Genomic DNA, 23,301 nt, shown 5'->3' on the forward strand with positions numbered 1-23,301 from the left:
GTGCTGTGAAAGCGAGTAAATTGGTAATTTATTGAAAACCATCGATGGTATATTGTTCGTCAAACACATACTTTGCTATCTGAGGTCACTGATACCAGGTCAGGTCACAGCGAGGTCAGGTCACCGGGGGTCACAATATGAATGTGTCGTGTGATACATGTTTTATGGTCCATTTTACATGACAAATGCGATTATGTGGGTTAGGCAGCCTTTGGGGCCAGCCTAGGTCACGTTTTTGTGAAGGTCAGGTCAAGGTCAGGTCAAATTAGGTCAAATTTCAAAGTTGATATTTTTGCATAAAATGGTTATCGATTCGATGCAGCTCGTCACGGGGAGTCTAATGGTGGTCTTCGTTTTGCTCTACGAGTTCTAGAATTGCCAAAAATTGAGTTTGAAAATTTGACGTCATCATTTTTGAACAGTTTTTTCGCTATAACTTGGCCAAAAAACGAGGTATCGATCTGAAATTTGGTATGTAGATAGAAGACGGTAGGCACTATCACATATATTCCGGTTTTTTCGAAACTCAAAAAACTTTTTGGATTTTTCGGCGAATATATCCCAAAAAATGCTTTTTTGATTTTTTGGGGTCAAAACTCAAAAATTTCAAAAATTCGAGATAGCAGTTTTGTAGCCCTGTCAATTTTACACCTTTTATGTCTAGATCATTTTTCTGTATCTTCAAAGCTGTAGTCCTGACAGGTCTTCTCGCGAAGGTCTTTTTTCGGTCGAAAATGACAGAACATGACGTCACTCTGACGTCATTTGTGGCCAACCTATCATAGCCTCTGGAAAAATTTTTGGTCACAATGTGTAAAATTGATGCCCGGAGGGGTCCTGAAAGTTTGGTGGCGATATCTCCAGCCGTTTAGGAGATATCGACCGAAAAGGACAGGGGGGGCCGTTTCGGCCCCCCCCCCTACGGGGCGCGGGTGAAGAAAACCATATCAGAGACAAGACTGTGAGTCCTGGTGCCGCAGCATTTTGTTGATTGCAAGGCGCAGGACAGCGAGCACTGAAAAGGTATAAGACAATACTAGCACGGTGCAGGAGAATGCGTATACAAACGACCAACGATTGACCAGATCTGCTTGGGGTCGGCACAGTTCGTCAAAGGCGTAGGTTAGGGTGTGTCACTAATCGCAATGCAAGGCGCTCCATCGATTTTATTGTGCTCCACTCATGTGGAAAGGGCGTGGCATTGTTAATTTCCCGCAAATTTTAACCCCCAGGCGGCGCCGAGCGAGAGAAGTTTGCCCTATCTCACAACATAGGCGACCCTAGCGCCCCTGGCGGCTGTTTGCGAAACTAACAGGCCGTTGACTGTATGGGCTTATCCCTGCTCTCTGTAAGCGCGTCTAGGGACAAATAATAGTATGGGCAGATTGCAGAGAGTGCAAGCTAATGACGAATACCTATAATGAATACAATATATTGTCACAGGGGCCCAGGAACATTCTTCAAGTTGGGGTGCAAGCCCAAAATACCTGACATGACGCATATGAAATAGTAGCGTAGTCAGGGGGTCCCAGGAGGCACGTGCCATCTAGTCCCCCCCCCTATCGCATTCAGAGGACCCCTCGGGTCGGAGGGGCTCTGTGGCACCAGTTTACCGCTCAGGGTCTATGCTGGCCATATTTCGATTCAGAAAGAATAGGGCTCGTAGCAGCACCTCGTGAGTCTAAAGAAGCCTCACTAAATTGTCCATGAGGGTTACACGCCGGCTTCTGAAGGCTACTGGCGGCCTCTGAGGGCCCTTTACCGGCCTCTTATGGCCGCTAGCGTGCCTCTGAGAGTCCTTGCCGGCCCAAGAGGGGCCATATCTAGGGCCTTACGCCAACCTGTAATCAGTAATGGCCTCACACCAATGTCTCTGACGGCCCCATTACGACGACTGTGAGACTGAGGGCCCTCACTGGTGCTTCTGAGAGCCCACCCGGCCATAAAGACCCCTGCGGTACCAACTGACCTCTGAGGGTCCACGCTGACTATATTTCAGCTGAGAAAGACCTCACAGGTCTCGTAAGAGCACCTCATGAGCCCCTAAGTAGCCACACTAAGATCTCCGTCAGGGTCTACGCCGGCTTCTGTGGATCCCATAACGGAGACCGTGAGGGCCCTCAGCAGGGCCTCTGAGGGTTCACAACCAGCACCTCTGAGAGACCCACACCAGTGGTTCTAAGGGCCCATAAGGACACCACTGAGGGTCCCCCAAGCCAGTGCTGTTAGCGTCTCTCACTATTCCAGCCGTGGGTTCGGCTTCACCCGGCTCGCACCACACGCCGTTCCAAACGCCTCGGACTCGGCTATCCAACTGTATTCCGCCGCGCGCCGGGCCGGCGGCGACCGGCCGACCGGTCAGTCAGACACGCAGAGGCGCACCCAGCGCCACACAACGGGGGGACACAACACTGAGCAGGAATAGCCATTCCTGACATTTCCCCCTCCCGTGCACCCTCGCGACCGCAAATGCGCCACAAACACTTATGACTAATACACATCACGGCTAATGACAGGTTTCAAGTACATCACATGTGTTCGCCGCGTCCTTCCCGTTCGCGGATCTAAACAGTCAACATGACGCCTTCCTACCAAGTCCACCACAACGTGCACAGGTGACCATGGGTTGCACATTTTACGGGGAATGCCCTTACGCTCATCAAAGTTCCGTATCCGGACTTGGTCACCTGGTTGATACGTGGGCTCCCTTACCCTATGCCTCAAATCATACGCCCGCTTCTGGGCACGTTGGCTGTCACGTAAGGTTTCATGGGCCGCTCTGAGCGTGCCAGCCACCATACGCATTTTCTCGTGAATGTAATCCTCCGAATATTTGGGAACATGCGCAGAGATAAGCTGAGAAACAGGAGAATTCACATGTCGCATAAAATACAAGAAATATGGGGAAAATCCATGAGACGACGACACTTCATTATTCAAAGAAAAAACCACAGCTGGTAAATGTGCTTCCCAGTCAGAACCATAAGTTGCCGATAAAGTTCGAACCCTACGCTTTATATCTCTGTGACGCCTTTCCAATTTCCCGATAGCCTCGTGGTGCGACCCAGTAGCGTGTCTCCTACCTACACCCCAAAACCTGCACAATTCTGCCACCTTCTCGCTTTTCATATTCGCACCAGCATCCGTTTCGATACGCTGGGGAGGACCGAATGTCAAAAAATGAGTGGACAGAGCATCCGTAATATCATCGGCGGTTCCGGATCCTAATGGGTAATACGTAAGAAAGCCAGTAAACTTATCGATGCACGTCAAAACTAGTGTCTTGCCTGACAGGCGACTCTGAGGCATATGGACCACGTCTATCACCAGCACTTCACCCGGACTGGTCGGATCCTGCGGTAACAGAGGAGGGCGCGGTGGTCCCCTGTCGTCCTTTTTCGCACCGCAAAGCGCGCAGCTCGCTACATAATTTTGACAATCCCTTCTCAGGCCGAGGTACCAGATGTTTCTCGTCAAAATTTCATATAACTTATCGGCTCCGCAGTGCGCCCCGGTAGAAGTATCATGATGCCGATACAGTATTTCGAAGCGTTTAGAAGTCGGCCAAACAATCTGAAAAGAGCCATCAGAGGCCTTGCGGTACAAAATGCCATGTAACAATGCAAAATTGTCTATCTTTTCCCGCTTCAGAGCAGGAGGACAGTACTGTGGCCATTTCCCTGTTCTTAACCGAAAAACCAAAGCCCGGCAGTGTTTGTCATGCTTTTGATGCCATATCAGAGCAGCCGGCTCAATGTTGCAGTCAATAAGACAATCTGCAGTGACTGCATTCACTGCAACGTTCTGATCGGCTCTGTGACTGCCACGGTCGGCCTCTGCCACCGAGTCGCCCGCGGTTACGTCATGGGAACCGGGAACCGTCCCATCCGAGGCTTGCTCGATTCCGTGACTGCCACGGTCGGCCTCTGCTACCGAGTCGCCAGCGGTTACGTCATGGGAACCGGAAGTTGACGCATCCGGAACACGTTCGCCAGTCACATGCTCAAGCGGCGCGCGAGCCGCCACACCGCGAGCTCGTGCCGGCATCGCGACACTGCCGCGCGTGTCATGGTCACGTGCCACCGGCGGCACGCCGGCACCCTCCGATCGCTGCATCCCCGTCACCTGACCGTCACGCGGGGCAGCAGCAGCCGGCTCGGCGACGGTTACGGGACCGTCACCGGACAGCCGCCCACCCGCGGCGAGCTCAACCGCCGCTCGAACCGCACCGTCATCAACCGTGCCCTCGTGTACCCGCGACAAAAAGTCAACATGCTGCATTTCTACAGCCCGGCGGTGCTCCACTACAAACTGAAACTGACCTGCGAAGGACCTCCAGCGCGCGATACGAGGATTTAACTCGTCACGGTTGGACAGGATCTGAAGGGCGCTCTTGCAGTCGCAGCACCATGTGAACTCATCTCCCGCGAGATACTTGTAAAATCGTCTGAGGCCCTGAATAAAACTATAGACTTCAAGCTCAAAAATCGTCCATTTTCTCTGAGCTCGGTTATATTTGCTGCCGCCGTAGGCGATCACCCTTTCCGCGCCATCCTGGATCTGACACAACACCTGGCCTGACCCAGAGAGGCTGCTGTCAGTGTACAAAACAAATCGATCCCCCTGTCTGGGATATGCCAAAACTGGTCCCGTCATCAACGCCTCACGGAGCGCCTGGAATGTCTCGTCCAGTTCAGTGCTCCAGTAGAACTTGGGCGAATTCGAAAGGTCAACCAGGGGCGCAGCTAGAGTCGAAAATGACGGAATGAATTTACGGAACCAGGAAAAAAATCCGTACAGCCTCTTCACTTCCTTTACGGTCCTCGGCGTTTTCAGATCTCGAATGCACTGAATGCGGTCGGGAGCGATCGTGATCCCATCAGGTGTGATTTCGTGTCCTAGATAATTCAACCGCGTGACTCCAATGCTGCATTTACCGGGAGACAACTTCAAACCGGCCGATTGTAGTCTACCCAGAACTGTACTCAGCAATTTATAGTGCTCGTCCATGCTGGCGCTCGTCAGGAGCACATCATCAGCATATACATGTACGCCTGGTATATCCCCCAGAATCTTGTGCATCGCCATGTGCAGAAAATAGGAGGATTGCATGCAACCCATGGGCATTCTCTGGGGATAGAAAGTTTTGCCAAGCGTATGGAAGGCACAAATACGACTGGATGCTTCGGTAAGGCGCAAATTCCAAAACGCGTGTTTGATGTCAAGTGAACTAGCCACCTTCCATCCGTGCAACGAAAAAAGAAAATCGTCTATGTTCGGAAAAACAAACTTTTTCGGCAACAAGCACTTGTTAATACGCCTCATGTCCTGCACAATACGGTACTCTGAGGGGTTCCCAGCCTTGGGAATGAGCAAGATTGGGGAGTTCCAATCAGACGGCGGTCCCTGCTCAATTACCCCACAACGTTGCAAATCGTCCAACTGAGATCGCAGCTGGCTCTCTCGCGCCCAGGGAATGGGATACGGCCTCACAAATTGTGGTTGGGCACCAGGCTGCAATTCTAAATCTACTTCCTCACCACGATAACTACCAATGTCTGCATAATTCCTTGAAAAGACACCTGAATGCGACTTGAGGAGCGCCGCCAGCTCGTCGCGTTCCCTCCCCGTGACCTGGTCCCCGATCTCGAAGCGTGACAGAACTTCATCGGTGCTTTCACCCAAAAACTGGCCGTCGTCACCCGAGACAGCGTTACTTTCCATCGCCGGACCTGACTCGGCGATGTCAGACTCATCACAAAAATCAATCCCTCCTTCGAGCAACTCAACAAAACCAATGACACTTCGCCTGTGTAGCGTAACTAGCTTATCTGTTCTATTTCTAACGTAAACCGGAATCTCTCGGTCACTAAATGGCTGAATAAGTGAGTCGTGTATCTCCAGATTGTCCGAGCATTGCCCAATCATCAAATACTCGCGGTCATTCAAAAGCTTTTGGTCGATTTTGATGTTCATACACATGGCAGTTTGCGCCGGCACTGACACAGGCTTGCTAATTCTAAGCTTAATCCTACGAGGCGCGTCAGAGGGAGAACAGTCTACAATAACGTGATGCGCCTGCAAAAAATCAAAACCCAAAATTAAATCGTGAGACAAATCATTAACAACACAACAGCTCCACACACAGGTCGGAGTACCACTCATCTGAATGTTCAAGGAACAGGTACCGATCACATCAAGATTGTGTCCGGAAACAGACACGAGGCGGACAGGCTTATTCAGCTCAATGTTGGGCGAGATCGTGTTCAGCACCCTAGCGTCAATAAGAGTCATCTGGCTTCCCGAGTCAATGAGACAATCGTGTACCTGGAAGCCATTAATGACGGTGCTGACAACAGGGAGCGATTTTACCACCCGTCCGCCACCTGCCCGTTTGGGCAGTGCCGTTTGAGATGTCCCCAGCCGCGACAGGACCAACATCGAGGCACGCGAGCTTCGCCAGCGGGCGAGCTGGAACGATACGGCTCACCTTCCCGGGCAGGACCCTCCCGGCCGCCGCGCCGCTCCCCCACGAAGTCGCTGCTCCGATCCGCTCCGCCGCCGCGCAGCCCGGGGCGCTCCTCCCCGCGGTCGGCTCCGCGGCTCCCACCAGGCGACGGGCTCCTGCCAGCGGGGACGCGGCTCGGTCTCCGCGCGCCGCGCCCGGACGGCGATCGGCCGGACGGGGAGCGCCCGCGGCCACGCCAGGGGCGATCACCACCAGACCGCCACCGCGGCGACGCGTCGCGGCCGCCGGACGACATCCATCCATCAGACTCGTGCTCTTCATCCATCGAGCGCCAGTATCCTGCCCGACTGTCACGGGACCGCTCACGTGGAGGGGATCCCTGCTCACTCCAGCCGGGCTCGTCCGGCCGGACCCGGCGAACAGGAGACGCCCACCTCACTGCGGGCCGGTCTTCGCGAGACACGTGAGCTGCAGAAAACGTGTCACCATCATTCGGGTAATCCGTAAGAGTTTCTTCTCGAACTAGCTCCCTGATGGCAGCTTCGAACGTCGTGGCCTTCATGCGAGAAAGCAACGCGGTCTCACCAGGACTGAGACCCACCAGGAAATGACGGTATAGCGCCGCCTCGTAAGCCGGTACGCATATCTTCTTGACTTGGTCGCCCGAAAAGAACTCTGGGCAGGCGTGACGCACGAGAGTTTTCACTCTCTGACCATATTCTCGAGCAGAGAGAGAGCCTTTGGTAAGGCGAGACAGCAGAACTGCAGCCTGATCTGCCGTTGGTGTAGACGAGAAGTGGGACTGCAAAACCTCCGAAATTGACTCGAACGTCAGTCCTCCACTGCAGCCCTCCAGCTCGTTGACAACTTGCAGTGCCCTGCCCGTGCATCGTGCCGCGATCACCTTGCCAAGAGTCACCGGCGTCAGTGATCCCAGATCACCAAGTCTCTTGCACTGGGTCAGAAAATCTTCCGCCGATGTCGACCCGTCGAAACACGGGAAGTCCGACACGGTCACACTCACTGTGTCCGTCATGGCTGTGAGTACGCCCACGCTGCCACCATGTTAGCGTCTCTCACTATTCCAGCCGTGGGTTCGGCTTCACCCGGCTCGCACCACACGCCGTTCCAAACGCCTCGGACTCGGCTATCCAACTGTATTCCGCCGCGCGCCGGGCCGGCGGCGACCGGCCGACCGGTCAGTCAGACACGCAGAGGCGCACCCAGCGCCACACAACGGGGGGACACAACACTGAGCAGGAATAGCCATTCCTGACAAGTGCCACACCATTTATGCAACCCTATATTGGTGGCTCTGAGGTACAGGGACCCGCAGTTGCTACTGTACAGCGTCCCTGAGTAAATTGTCCCAGCACCCTCACAGGGAACAACGATAAGCTGTCAGAGGGTACTCACAGGAAACCTCAGCTGCTCTTGTACAGGGACCAGCAGTCGATATCAATGTTATCGGTTGTTACTGGACAGGACAGACGATTAGACTTGGGGTTCGTGTACGGTAGCAACTGCGGGTCCCCGTACCCACACCTGCGCCTGTGAGGGTTCGGCAAAAGCATATCTGACGACCACCTACCTGCAACTCTGAGGGCCCTACACCAGAGACTGAGGGCCGCACTGGCGTCTCAGAGTACCTTGTCGGTATCTAAGGACCCCACAGGGCTTCTGAAAATGCCGCCGGCCTCTGTGGGCCCCTTGCCGGTCTGAGGTCCCCCTCCCCGGTCGTTGAGGGCCCCCTGCCGACTTTTAAAGGGTTCGCACCAGCAGCTCTAAGGGCCACACACCCACATGTAACGGACCCACACCAGTGTCTCTGAGGGTCCACAACGGCGTCTGTATTCTGTGAGGACCCTCACCGGCGCTTATGAGGGATTCACACTAGCACCTCTGAGGGGCCACACGGGCGTCTGTGAGGACCCCACACCAGTGCCTCTAAAGGCCCCTAATTGGAGGCTCTGAAGGCCCTGCATCGGTGATACTGAGGGTCCTACCAAAGGCACAACACAAGCCATTAGTCTCCTTCTGAGTCCCACACGCCGCCCTCCCACCATAGGCGGCGGAACGGGGAGGGCACCGGGGCACCGTGCCCCCTCTGATTTGGGCATTTTAACATTAGCCCTATGGGCGTTGCATGGAAAGAATGGGACCAAAAGTCGGCAGTGTCCCCCACCCCCCTCCACTTAATTGAAGGTGTTCCGCCGCTACTGCCTCCCACCGGAGCGAGTAAACCTGTATCAATCAACGACTTTACCACCGTTGTACGTGATAATGTTCTCATCACGCCAAATCAAATGCCATCCGGAACCAAAATGGTCCGGTATAAAATCTGACCTACCAAAGTTCAGATAAAATCAAAGTGGGATCACAATAGCAGGTGTTCTTAAATCGATGCCGAATCAGCAGAAACCATTCACATGCAAGAGAAATACCTTGTGCTGATGTGACACCTAATAGCAGGCACTATAAACATGCGCTCGTACGTATCCCGTCAGACCAGGACGGGGATCGGGGGTAATACTATGCAATATACATTAACACAGAACTATTTCGTGCTTTAAGATGCATAACATCACATTTTCACCAGCATTCTGAGTGCCAGACAAGCCAACAGCAAGGCGTCATTTCGGTAAAATGCATTTAATGATGATCGTAAGCTCACGAAGCATAGCGAGCGTGTTAGTTCAAAACATTGCCGCTAGGGGCAGACTTGTGACAGCTCAAGAAAAAAGTGAGCTCGCTCAGCTCAACTCCGTCTTATCCGCTCCCGCTCAGCTCCCGCTCAGTTTAACGCGGCTCAGCTCAGCTCACGTTCCGCTCAAACCGGCTGCGCTCCGCTCACGCTCAGCTCAGCTCAGCTCAGTTTCCGCTCAGCTCAGCTCAGCTCAGTTTCCGCTCAGGTCAGCTCAGCTCAGTTTCCGCTCAGCTCAGCTCAGCTCAGTTTCCGCTCATCTCAGCTCAGCTCAGTTTCCGCTCAGCTCAGCTCAGTTTCCGCTCAGCTCAGTTTCCGCTCAGCTCAGCTCAGTTTCCGCTCAGCTCAGTTAAGTTTCCGCTCAGCTCAGTTTCCGCTCAGCTCAGTTCAGCAGCTCAGTTTCCGCTCAGCTAAGCTCAGCTCAACTTAGTTCCCGTTCAGCTCAGCTCAGTTTCCGCTCAATTCAGCTCAGCTCAGTTTCCGCTCAGTTAAATTCAATGCCACCCATTGCCGAATGCCGAATGCCACCCATATCTCCGTAACGTGTCGGGGTCCGGCCAATGACGTCACGGCAATGCGTGTGCTGATTGGTCATGGACATCGAATCATCGGGACACAGGTCGGGACATCACGCCGCAGTGGATAAGGATACCAACCGAACGGCTTACAACGGTGCGAACGGGGTGCAATAGAGGAATGTAGCGATTTCCCGACCGATCGCTTCAGTTTGCGGTGTCGAACTACATGGCCTTTCACCTAGTGACGTCTTTGGTTTGTATATAATATTATTTCCAGTTTATCATGTTTCTAGTGTTTATAGTGTATCAATATTCAATGCACATTGCATTCGGTTTTATATTTTTATCCGTTCTCATCATCTTCCAGTGTACCTACTAGAACTGGATCAGCTCAGCTCAGCTAAATCAGCTCAGCTCAATTGAGCTCAGCTCAGCTCGCTCAGCTCAGCTCGCTCAGCTCAGCTCAGCTCGCTCAGCTCAGCTCAGCTCAGCTCAATCAGCTCAGCTCAGCTCAATCAGCTCAGCTCAGCTCAATCAGCTCAGCTCAGCTCAGCTCAGCTCAATCAGCTCAGCTCAGCTCAGCTCAGCTCAAGCTCATTCAGCTCAGCTCAGCTCAAGCTCATTCAGCTCAGCTCAGACAGCAGCTCAGCTCAATGCATTACTGAGCCGGCTCAGCTCACAGCTCAACAATTTGGCAAAATGTTGAGCCGGCTCATGAGCTGAGCTGATTTTTCAGCCGGCTCAACTGAGCTGATCACAAGTCTGGCTAGGGGCGCTGAGGTCGCTAATGCTGAGAGATAGGCCAAAGTGTCGTCGGTCGGCGCCGCATGGGTGTTAATATTTGGGGGAAATAAAAAATGTCACACGGTTTCTACGTGTCTGGGGCACGATAAAATCAGTGGAGCACCATGTTTTGCGAAAAAAGTGCCCAAAATGACACACCCTAGCGTAGGTACTAGCTGGGGGCCAGGGTGACCGTGCCCCCGCCTCGGTTCAAACAGGCTGGGGGCCAGCAATGTCTGTATCTGCCCCTCCCCCTTCCACTTTCAGTACAGTGGCGGTCGCAGAAGGGGAATCAGGGCCATGCCCTTCCCCCTCCAAAGGCTAATCAGGGGGCCATCATATCATTTGCCCCCCCCCCCAAACAACCAATGGGCCCCCATGGGCGTATGGGGCTCTGGCCCTTATTCGATTGTCAGGAGGCTCAAGAATTCCACGCCAGCTATAAACAGCTCCCAAACCAGTCTTTGAGGGTCCTACACTGATCTCGGAGGGCCCTTCAGTGGCGGTCAAGCGCCCACATTGACCTCTTAGGGCCCTCCACTAGCATTTGAGGGCCCCTAACCGGCCTCAAGGGCCCAGCCGGCGTCTGAGGGCCTCACACCGGCCTCTGGTGGCCTCATTTCTGTCTCTGGGGCCCCAAGATTAACCTTTAGGTGCCTCTGAGGGCCCCGCACTGAATTCTGAAGACCCGATGCCGGCCTGTAAGGGTCCAAATCGGCCTCTGAGGGTCCATCTTGGCCTTAGAGGTCCAACGCTAGCCCATGACGGTCTTTTAGGGCCCCACACTGACCTCTAAGGGCCCATGCTGGCCTGTAAGGAACCACACTAGCCTATGAGGGCCTTGCACGGGATTCTGAAGACCTGATACCGGCCTCTGAGGCCCATCTTGGTTTTTGAGGGCCTTCTGCTGGTCTCTGGGGTCCAACACCGGCCCATGCCGGTATTTTAGGGTCCCACATTGACCTCTGAGGGCCCATGCTGGGCCAGCATGGGCCCTCAGAGGTGACACCAACCGCATTTTCGGATCAGATCAGGTCACTGACCTATGAGGTCATAAGTGAACCTCTGCACGGTCTTCAGATGTCGCAACTTCGCAACGCCCTCACTGCAAGAGGAGATTTCACAGGGAAATGAACCTTGCAGGACCTAATATCCATTAGGAGTCTCACAACTTGCACATCTCGGATTTTTCCTAAAGGTCATATGAGGTCAGGTCATTTCCGTGACCTCACCATTAGGTATAAGTCAATGGAGATAAACTGAAAACTTTTTCTGGCGCCGGAAACGATCTCCAACTATCTCAAGCACACCGAATCGTGATTTCATGCACTCCTTGCAATGTTCGATGCGTCACTTTTGCAATGTTGACCTTGCGCGACGTCATTTATGACGTTATCTACCGATCAAATTGAGCTAGCGAGTCGGGAAAGCCACCAATGGACTCAGAAAGACCTGCCGAATCGAATGATATGCGACATGACCTCTTTCGACCAACTTCGTGACCTGGGGGTGCTGACCTGACCTTGACCTGAGATCAACACCCTAAGTTGACCTGACCCAAACAAAAAATATATCATTCGACGCGCCTGAGCGAGGCGAACACGATGCTGCCAAAATCGCGGCACTGCGGCCGTTTTTTGCGAAGTTATTCACCAAAAACGGAACCGTGCATTGAGACACTTGACCTGACCTAAGAGGTCACCGGTTGACCTAGGACCTTAAAATCGAGAATCGATCTCTGCGTCTCGTAACGGCGCACACGCTCGTTTTTTTCCGCGACGCGCTAGCTCCACCTGGGGCGAAATAGCGAGGGGGTCGTGCCCGCCCCCCGCCCCCTCGGCCGGCGCGTATGTAGAAAACCTATAGGTCCGGGCCGGCGAGGGTTAAACTGGCCTCTGAGGGCCCAGACCGGCCTCTAAAAGTCCCACACCGGCCGGCGGCCTCTGAAAGTCAATCGGCCCAGTTGCAGTGGTCGCTGATATAAAACCTCTTAACCCTCGCACCGACGGGGGGGGGGGGCGGATATCCGCCCCCCTGAGGTTTTTCGCGAATAGCGGAAAAACCGCGGCGCGTAGCGCCGTGAAATTTGGTATGACTATAACCTCATCAATTTTACACATGGTGTGCAAGTTTGAACCTCCTACCTTTTAAGGCCAGGTCACCAGGTCACTTTGAATGACCCAACCTCAAGTCACTTTTTTGTAACTTTGTCACCGTGCCAGAGCTACAGTAGATGTCGGAGGCCTTTGAAAGTCGCAGGATATTATTAGTGTATATAGAAATATACACCAAAATACGCAATGAAACCACCAAGATGGTGAGGGAGGCCAAACACAACTTTGAGCACAAACTAGCTCATGAGATCAAGTCTGATCCCAGAGCTTTCTTTGCTTACGCCAGGAGCAAGACATCGCTCAAGGAAGAAGTTCTGGCGGTGACCAAGGAAGATGGGAGTTTAACAACATCATTAGAAGACACGTGTGATGTAGTGAACCAGAAGTTCCAGGAAGTGTTTACCGATACAGAGGGAATAGCGCCACCAACAGTGACTCATTTTACTGGACCCAAACTCGAGACATGTGATATAGACTTGGAAGAGGTAGCTGCTGTGTTACAAGGACTTAAGACACCATCAGCACCAGGACCAGATGGTGTACATCCCATCATGCTCAAAGAGTGTGCACTCAGCCTTTCAAAGCCTCTACACTACATCTTTACCAAGTCATTAGAGTCTGGGGAGCTGCCAAGAGACTGGAAACAAGCAAACGTAACGCCCATTTTCAAGAAAGGAAAGCGGACTGATCCCTTGAACTACCGCCCAGTCAGTTTGACATCTGTCGCATGTAAGACTCTTGAGAAACTGATAAGAAAGAGGGTGGTTGAACACTTGGAGACAAACAATTTATTGAGCAAGTATCAGCATGGCTTCCGCTCAAAAATGTCTTGCCTCACACAGCTATTGGAGTACTTCTTTGACCTTGAAAATGCTCTGGATGAAGGAGAGAGTGTAGATGCCCTTTACCTGGACTGCCGCAAGGCCTTTGATACGGTTCCTCATGAGCATCTAATTGTTAAGATACAAGGAATGGGCATAGATGGTCTGGTAGCAAAATGGATCACTGGCTTTCTGAGAGGACGTGAGCAGAGGGTTGTGGTGAAGGGCTGCTGCTCGGGGTGGAGAGCTGTCAGGAGCGGAGTACCCCAGGGTAGTGTTTTAAGAACGACCCTCTTTCTGATATATATAGATGACCTCATGAAGAATTTGGACTCTCCAGGGAAACTCTTTGCAGATGACGCAAAAATCTACAGAAGGATTGGAGGCCCCAGAGATGGAGTCATTCTGCAAGAGGACATTTGCAAACTGGAAGTGTGGAGTCAAATATGGTTACTGGATTTCAACAAGGACAAATGCAAGGTGATGCATTTTGGTCCCAAGAATCCTGGCTATAACTACTCTCTAAGAGGAACGACTTTAATGGAGACTGACAAAGAAAAGGATCTGGGGGGTGATTGTTACTCCTGATCTCAAAGCATCCGAGCAAGTGTCCAGGGCCGCGGCAGCAGCGACCTCCATGCTGGGAAGGATAAGAAAAACCTTTACATGTATGGACAAGGAAATGTTCCTGCCCATCTACAAGGCCCTTGTACGACCTCGAATGGAGCATGCCATTCAGGCGTGGTCACCTTACCTCCAGAAGGATATTAACAAGTTGGAGAAAGTTCAAAGGAGAGCCACGAAACTTATACCTGGACTAGCTGCCAAACCATACGAAGTCCGTCTGGCGGAACTGAACATGACAACTCTGGAAGAGAGGAGACAAAGAGGAGACATGGTAGAAGTATTTAAATTGATACATGGATTTGATATGGTCAGTGCAGGAGAAGATTTCCTGAAACTTGAAACAGACGGCCACAGGGAAAGGACACGAGGGCACACTCTGAAACTCCGGAAGCCGAGGCATCGCACATTTAAACGTAATATGTTCTTTTCATCAAGAATTATTGAACAGTGGAATAAGTTGCCTGAAGAAGTTGTAACGAGCAAGAATGTTAACATTTTCAAGAACAAGTACGACAAACACATCAAGAAGAATACGGAGAGAGGCAGCATCCTATGAGCATCCTGCTCCCTTTGCCTCTTACAGATCTACTTGGTAAGCATCTACTTGGTAAGTAAGGTCATTAGTAGCTACAATTTGTATATCTCGGAATTTTGATATCGGTGACCTAAGGTCAGGTCAATTTCGCGACCTCCCCATTATAAGTCAATGGGGGAAAAATCAACTCCCTGTTTTTACCACTAAAACGGGTCGGAATGGCCCCATATACCATACATGACTTCATATACGATCAACCTTCACTACCTTGAGGTCTGTTTTGCTGTTGGGCAGCTGTGAGGTCATGTGACGTCATCAAAGGTCACCAAAGGTTTTTGGCCAATAACTCCGTACAGGAACAAGATACAGACGCGTGGATGGTCTCATTGTGTTCAGCTCGTCAAGACGCATCGAATGATGTACATGATGACCTCGAGGTCACGTGACCTGAGGTCAACCTTTGACCTTGACCTTTCGAGGTCAACATATATATCATTCGATGCGGATTGACGAGAGGATCACGATGATGCCCTTAGTTTGTTCCTATCTTGACTAATTCGAAAGTTATTCGAGAAAAACTCTCTCCATATCTAGCGCCGCCATTTTGATTTTTTCCACCCCTGTGACGTCATCTTTGACCTGACCTGAAAATGACCTTAGTAAAAATTGTAGATCTTGGCCGTGCGTATCCGATGCCGTTTACCGCTTGTCGCTATCTTGCTTCGTTCTCGAGATCTCAGGGGGGGGGGGCGGTCATCCGCCCCCCCCCCCCGTCGGTGCGAAGTTGGCGCAGACCCCCGTCGGTGCGCGGGTTAAAAACGTTACAGGCCTGGCTGAGCCTAGCTGGGCCGTTCCTGCTGATTTTTTTAGGTATATTGAAAAGACTCGCTTTGCACGTTTCACGCTTGCTCGTAATGAAAAAGTTCTTGGATGCCTCTGGAATTTGCATGGGTGCCAACGGCTGCGGAGGACAGGGGAACGCGTCCATCAGTTTGAGTTTATGGACGGGAGTCTCCCTGAAATTTAACCAATTTTGTTTTTGTTTTTGTCTATATTTTTTTTTTACCTCTGAGCATGTTTGCGAAAACAAAGTGGCCGAAATCCGAGGAGAAATTGGATTTTGGGGGTAGGTTAGGTTTTAGACCTCTGGGAGCCTGCCCCCCCCCCCCCCCACTTTCGAAAACGTTCCTACGCCTATGGATAGGGACACGCTCTGGCTGTGTCCCGTGAAAAAGCAGAAAACCAAGAGGATTGGCGCAGCGGTTCTGCCTCATCGCTGGAGACGGTTGCTGCGGAGGGGCAGCGGTTGACGCCGCGGCCGCCGCGTGTCATTAGTGGCGCATTTCGCGTGCACCCAACTACTCTGTCCGAACTGTCGTCTGCACTTGCACAGATGAACAATTCAAAATCCAGTGGTGCCGATGGCATCACAGTGGCCATGCTGAAACAAACGTTTCCAGTTATCGGACCTCACCTTTTACGTATAGTGAATGCATCATTGCATCCATCCGAACAGGAACATTGCCGGATGAGTGGAAGCTGGCCATAGTGACACCCCTATTCAAATCAGGTGATACGACTGATGTTAACTGTTTTCGCCCCGTGTCGGTTCTGCCAACGGTGTCCAAACTGGCGGAGCGGGTGGTATGTAATCAACTGGTGGAATATCTTACATTGCATAATGTTATTTGTCCGGAGCAACATGGCTTCCGTAGGGGTCACTCCACGGAGTCTGCTATGCTCGACGCTGTCCAATTCATAATATCGGAAACTGACAAGGGGAAAGTGGTGTCAAATATTGCGGCCGATATCTCCAAAGCCTTTGACAGCGTCGAGCATGGCAGACTCATGGATAAACTAGGTTGGCACGGTGTGGATGGGCACTGGTTTTCCGACTGGCTTGACGGTAGGCGTCAGATAGTAAAAGGGGGGTCACACCTCCTTCCTGTCACCCATGGCGTGGTACAGGGGAGCACTTTGGGAGCAATCTTGTTCTCGTTATTCACTAATGATGTCGCTTCCCATGTCGTTTGCGATAAAATTGTAATGTATGCCGATGACTCGCAATTTCTCAACAGTTTCAACAAAAACGATATGAATAGTCATAAACACAAAGTGGAGGATATGCTCTCCATCGTTCAGAACTGGTATGACCAAAACGGACTTAAAATTAATCCGGCTAAAACCGAAATGATACTTTTTGGCATGCCAAAACAAGGCATTGGTGGCGACATTATGGTGAACTTTGCTGGTGCGCAGGTGCGGCCAGCAATCAAGATGAAAGTGTTAGGCGTCACATTGGACCCCGAGCTGAAGTGGGAGGACCATGTCTCGATGGTGATCCGGAGATCATACGCAACTTTGGCAGGGCTGGCGAAATTTTCCCATTCTTTACCCACCGCAGTAAAAAAGTTCATTGTTGAGGCTCTGGTCTTCCCACATATAGCGTATTGCCTTACTGTTTGGGGTGGGTGCAGGGATGTCCAGCGGAAACGAGTCCAGAAGGTGCTGAATCATGCTGCCCAAATCACTACCTCATCACGGCGCAACGTGCACGTCACACCGTTGTTCGCTGAGCTTAATTGGCAAAATTTAGACAAACTTATTGTGGAAAAGGATATTCTCACGATTCATAAGATTCTAAAAGACGGAACTTATTCCGCAAATCTAAAAACTCTTGTCGAGTCCCGCGCAGACATATCAGCACGCAGCACCCGGGCCGTTGAAGCTGGGCAGCTCCAGCTACCCAAGGTGCGCACTGAACGTGCCCGGCGCTTCTTTACCTACCGCGCCGTGGCTAGCTGGAATGGAGCGCCACCAGCTGTCCGGGAGGCGCCGACCGTTAGGCAGTGCAGGAAGAATATCAGAGAGAATGCGTTAGTGTGATAGTTTGTGCAATGTTTATATCTTAGGTGTCATTGTTCGTTCGCCTTTTAGGTCGTTTAGTACCGCTCCATTTACTGTCATCTTTTACATATATTTCATGTACCTATTGGATGGTGATTTAGCTTACCTCAACATTTTATAGATGCTGTTATCGTGGTATTTTAATATTCTTATCGTGTTCTTGTATTTTACTTTTCTTTTTGTCTTTTTATCTATGCCCGAGATGTGAGATGATTTTCATGTATACTGACACTACAACGTAAAAGCCACTACGTGGATGTTGTAACGAGCCTAAATAAATAAATAAATAGATATATCGAAAAATAAATTAGGGGGGGGGGGGGTAAAAATGCCCCCAACCGCCTGGAAGGATATGTATTAACACACGCAGTGGAAGGGTTACGAGTACTCAGGAAGGGGGGGGGGGGGTCATATAAACATATCTCAGGTCCTATAAAAGCTAGAAATGTGAAATTTGGGTGGTAAGTGAACGTGTCTGCCAACTTCATTGTCTGGGAATAACATGACCCTAGGTCAATATCTCCAAGGTCAAATGAGGTCAATCGTCGTCAAATTTGCCACATTAGTGACTTGTTTACGTCTATACGCCGATAACTTAAAAAGCTACTGGCCGACTCTCCTACTTCGTTCATTTTACGACAAAGAAAATATTTGAGTACCTATGTATGGCGAATCTATGCTTAATTAACAATAAATATGGCGGTTAAAAGCAGACATGTGCATGGATCCGAGTGATGGGTTGATCTCAGTGGATCTCGAAACAAACTGCAAGTCAGGATCTAACTATAATCTCACCGGATCCGCAATTAAACATTTATCCTGGATCTATGATCTTATAGGATTTGACGATAAACTAAGAACATGGATCTATGACCTGAGTGGATCCCACCATGCACAACATTTGAAACTATTTTTTCAGGCGTTTCTATGGCAGAAATGACACAGAAGTCAGAACCAGAACTGTGAGTTATGGCGTGCAATCATATAAATCAATAAAAAAAAAACAGAGCGTTTGTGAGTTGAAAAAGTGAATTTTTGAGATTTTTGTGTTGACAAAAATTAGTGAAGATGATAAGATCTATTATCTTACTGGGTCTCAATGAAAAAATTTGGCTCGGACCTGTGATACAAGTGGATCTCTTAGTAAACTAAAAAGCTGGGTCTATGATCCCATCGGATCCGAGATCAGGAGTTCTGGGAATAAATCCCAGACTCATTTTCTGGGATCCATGCACAACTGGTTAGAAGCCTGCAAAGAGTTATATGTCGCCGGCTGGAGCGGGGGATCGGCCGACGCGTAAAATGCGCATTCAGTTTCAATTTCAAAAGCTTGTTCAAATTTTATACTTTCTCATGGTTTGTTTGGTTTTGTATAGGTATCTCAATATTCTAATGGAAATCTGTGGGGGGGGGGGGTCAGTGGGGTCCATCAGTAACGCGCAGAAAAACAGTAAAACTCATCTGTATTTAAGACACACGATATTTGAGTCAACAATGAAAAAAAGGAAATTGAGTAAGATCTTGAGTAAAAAAAAACTGTACCTATTTTCAGGTACCTACTGGACAAGTTCCACATTACTTACCTGCAAAAATATGTTCTTGTAAAGCAGCTGACTGGTTAGAGCCTCAGTAAGTCGAACGCCGTGGTCCTTGTATGAGTCCTGTATGAACTCCGAGTCGAATTCCACGGACACCCGTGATATGCCCAGTCTGACGGGTAGCTCGTCATGAAGCAGCACAACAGGAGAAATTCCGGATCTGGAATATTGGAAAAGGCACAAAGTTTTAACAACCTCCAACGTCGCGCGTTGGGTGCCGTTGCCGAGCTTCCACATCCTTTACGGTGACATCATTTTTTTTTCAGTCTTCTCGTGCCGAACATACCTTTGCAAATCGCAGAAGAACGTTTTTATGTTCCTGGCATAATCTTGGTAGATGCCTCCTCCTGCTGTTTCATCATAATTCCTATCCTCAAGTGATACCATGAGGTCAATGCCATCAATCACCAACGGGCAGTTGGAGATACATTCTTCACGAAGCAGGCCGTGCTTTTGTGCAAACGACGTCAGGTATTTGACCATCTCTGTAATATATGAGGATTCATGACGTCAGTTACCACATTATCATTGACATATCTTGCCACGCATGACGTGTATATGTCGGCTTTTTTTAGAATACACTTAGCCCCATTAATCTATCATCAAAGACTGAAACATGATTGATCGAAACAAAATTGATCGATAGGTATCGAGTATCGAACATACTACATATCCAACCTGTTTTCATTATCTCTTTCTGGATTAATAGACAACACAAATCATGACTGACATGATTTCTATTCCTCGACCAAATCAATTACGACAGCTATCGTCACTTTTAACATCCGTTATAAGAGTTTATGCAGTACTTACACAAAATCCAACAAACATTAAAATTGTTGATGACATCTCACGACTCACCGTTTGCTTGATCCGGGAAATGTTGCTGTCAAGTAGCCACCATGGGGTCGTCCAGGTCAGTCTAGGTGACACACGTCACCAAAACGCAGCTCCACCGCCGGCCGCGCCCAACTGTCTGACCCGAGACCGCTGGTCCACCCTTATCCGCCCATCCACGGCGCCACCCGTCCCCTCCCCGCAGCGATTAGACCAATCGCGTTGCACAATACCGTCATCAGGTGATCACTTATCTTTGTGTTTAGTTGAGAGCAAGCCCCTTCGGCCTGAAAAATGCAGCACTACATGGGATGATAAGATAGAGTATCGGAATACACAGACTACCCACATGGTGCGCCGCGGCACGGGCCACGGGGGTGGAACGGTGACGTCCCGATGGAAGCCCTGCTGCTCAAACGGTCACCCTGGAGAGAAAGTTAGTCCAATGATGAGGAATTGACCTCACCACCGGGGGAGCGGGGGCGCGGATAGATCTTTCTAAGTAAGACAAGGGTGAGTGACTGAATATAAAACGGCAGGCGAGATACTTTGCTCACCGTACTGATGGCATAAAGTGCAGTGGCAGATAATGCTTTAGATATGTGCACTCGTGTCGATATATGATCGGTTTCAATAAAGGGATCACGGTGACCAGTAGTTTTCACGGTAACTTCAGAGAGTTGAGACCTCACGCCCCGGCACTTTGGCTGATAGGTGTCAGATGTCACTGTCCGAGTGACAAAGCTGGCAGTCTTGGACCGAGGAGTGCACTCTGTCCCACATAAGTGCAGGGGGCAAAGGTGAGGGTGTACACTGCATCTCAACTGCTGTGGTCACTGAAACCCTTATTTTGAGACACATGGTACATAAAAGTAAATAACTACAGGGTGATCATTGGTCAATAAAGAATGACATAATGTTAGCCCCGCGGGAGGCACATAATATAGCTTTTAATACATAAATAACATTCCGTTAAAATGAACATTTTGGACATTTGAGATGACAAACATGGATGTCCGCTGTGACGCTTCGTTTGTCTATAGGAAGTGCTCGAAGTAACCTCACCTGCTCAAGTGTAAATGCTCAATTTCAATGCAATCGGAATAAAACAGACCTTTGTATAAAACCACTGTTTGGTGAGAGAAAGGGGGCTGAAGTGTTTGTGTGTGTGCGTGTGTGTGTGTGATGGTGGTGGTGGGGGGGGGGGGGGGGGGCTGTCGCAGCGTGGAGCGTGCGGCCGCCCGCCAGTGCACCGAACCTGAGGGAGGGCATGATGGAGAGTGTTCACTACGCCATGGTGGTGGCCTACTCAATCGGAACCACGGGAATGCCAAACTGCAACTGTACGATCCTTCAGCTTGCGCCTCACATCAATCTCATCAGTGTCAACTTTGACATCAAGGGGTTAAAGACTAAAGTTTCCGTTGAGACTTAAAAGTCTCCCTTGAGTGATAGAAACCACCGCCTATCTGTATATGGTGAAGCATAAGCTATGGCTGAAAAAAATTGATCATGACATGTCATAAGTTTTGGAAACACGGCTAGCGCACTCGTGATCCAAGACATTGCTACAGACATAGATGATCATCACTTTAACCACGCATATTCAAGGTTCACGAAAAAGGTAATGGGGTGTCATCTCAGCTTCGTGACGATAGTTATGAAATATTTAGCGCAAACATTGTGTCGATCGTGCGAGAGGTGTTGAGTGCCGACCGCCAACGCATGTCCATCCGCTTACACCATTCCATGACCGGTCATTTTTGTTCCGGGCAAACTGGACCAGTTGCGTTGACCGGCCTTGCCTGGTATTCTTTCTGTGTAGGTAGAACACTGTTTTCAGACCGGTCCAAACTATCGTGGGAGATATTTCGGTAAGGACAAAATCGTTAGGCAACATCAGCCCATGATTTATAAGGCGAGCACCGATCTGGAGATTTACTGTCATTTCTGGACTAGAAGAGGAAACATCATGTGGGTGAGTTTTGGCTGCCAACAGCGGAATGTACAGAATAATGCGCCTGCAGCGTATTGACCTTGCTATATAGCAGTGCGATTTACTTTTTATTGTTTGAAGTGTATGAAAACATTGCCAGAAGGTAAAGTAATCTTGTTGTAAAGCATGTTGGTTTCATGTTTAAGCTTAGTTTCGGCGATGTATTGAATTCGCTTTGCACACTGCTCAGTCGTCCTTAAATATGATTTTGTCCTTCAAAATGTGATCAAGGGAAGACGGTTAGCACAAATTAAATCTAAAAATTGTTTTCAAGGCAAAAGACTTTAACCCTCGCGGGCGTTTTTCGCCCCCCCCCCTGGCGAATATTTGCGATAACTCCCGAACGCTTAGGGATAGGAAGGCGAAACTTTCAGTACCTTTTCTCCCATCAATTTGACATCTTCTGAAGTAAAAAATTTGGACCTAGCCCCCTTGATGACGTCACAAGGTCCATTTTTCTAGACCCCTGCACGGCAAACTTCGGCGTCACAGACGCAAACTTCAAATAACTGCTAAAAATAAAGTTTTTGAGATAAAGACAAATTACGAGCACGGCTGTGTAGCGTTTGACCTAGAGAAAAATAGAAAAATAGTTTTGGTGATCTGAGGTCAGAGGTCAGGTCAACGACCCCGAAATGTGGTTTTAGTTTTTCTTAGAAAGCTGAAACTCTGCTTGAGGCTCATGATGAATAAAATTGATATAAGAATAACCAGTAACCTCATAATATAAATCTGAAATAGGAGCCAAAAAGTTATATTTAAGATTATCGAATATTTCGCTCCTGGAGCTTCGTCAGCGATAATTACAGAAAAACATATACGTTTTAAACATGGAACAACAAAGAACACTGCAGAATAAATAGCAAACTCATGCTACACTTCGCAAGGGACCGACATTTTTGGCGAAGTTCGAATAGGTACAATATGAATGCATGTATATAGTGTACGTATTTACAATATACACGTATATAGGTACAATAAACAATAGCTTTACATATAGACATAATCGACTACATGTGCATACATTACACATAATATCATCAATTATTCAATTATTCACATGTGATTGTTATTATGTACACTTCACACTATATGTACCCAGAAAAGTTTGTGACGCATTTACATTTTGAATGATGTTCTCTTTATGATTATACAATATATACATATATATATTATACTACACATATATACAGAGGAAGTATTATACAGATATATACAGATGTTGCAATGTACAATGCTTACATATATTTACATATATCTATGAGTCATATATCATCTATGTACAAGTGTCACGTACAGTATACATATATATGTATGTCTAAGGCTGCAGCCGTGTCAGCGGCCACGAGGTAGTCTGGGTGTTAAGTGTAGGTCTCTGGTCTCTGATGTACA

General features: G+C 49.5%; 1 protein-coding gene across 1 annotated transcript in view; it reads right to left on the reverse strand.

Annotated features, from left to right (window-relative positions):
- The window catches only part of LOC122371871, a 32,446-nt gene extending 12,385 nt beyond the window's left edge, over nucleotides 1-20,061 (reverse strand). The window contains exons 1-3 of the mRNA XM_043348621.1: nucleotides 19,938-20,061; nucleotides 19,363-19,561; nucleotides 19,062-19,236 (exon numbers count right to left, since the gene is read on the reverse strand). Coding sequence (XP_043204556.1) covers nucleotides 19,062-19,236; nucleotides 19,363-19,559 — 372 coding nt within the window. The 5' untranslated portion in view covers nucleotides 19,560-19,561; nucleotides 19,938-20,061. The remainder of the gene's footprint in view (nucleotides 1-19,061; nucleotides 19,237-19,362; nucleotides 19,562-19,937) is intronic.
- Between the last annotated feature and the right edge of the window lie 3,240 nt (nucleotides 20,062-23,301).

This window comes from Amphibalanus amphitrite, unplaced genomic scaffold, assembly GCF_019059575.1.
Source record: "Amphibalanus amphitrite isolate SeventyFive unplaced genomic scaffold, NRLGWU_Aamphi_draft 001286F_arrow, whole genome shotgun sequence".
In the NCBI taxonomy this organism is placed as follows: domain Eukaryota; kingdom Metazoa; phylum Arthropoda; class Thecostraca; order Balanomorpha; family Balanidae; genus Amphibalanus; species Amphibalanus amphitrite.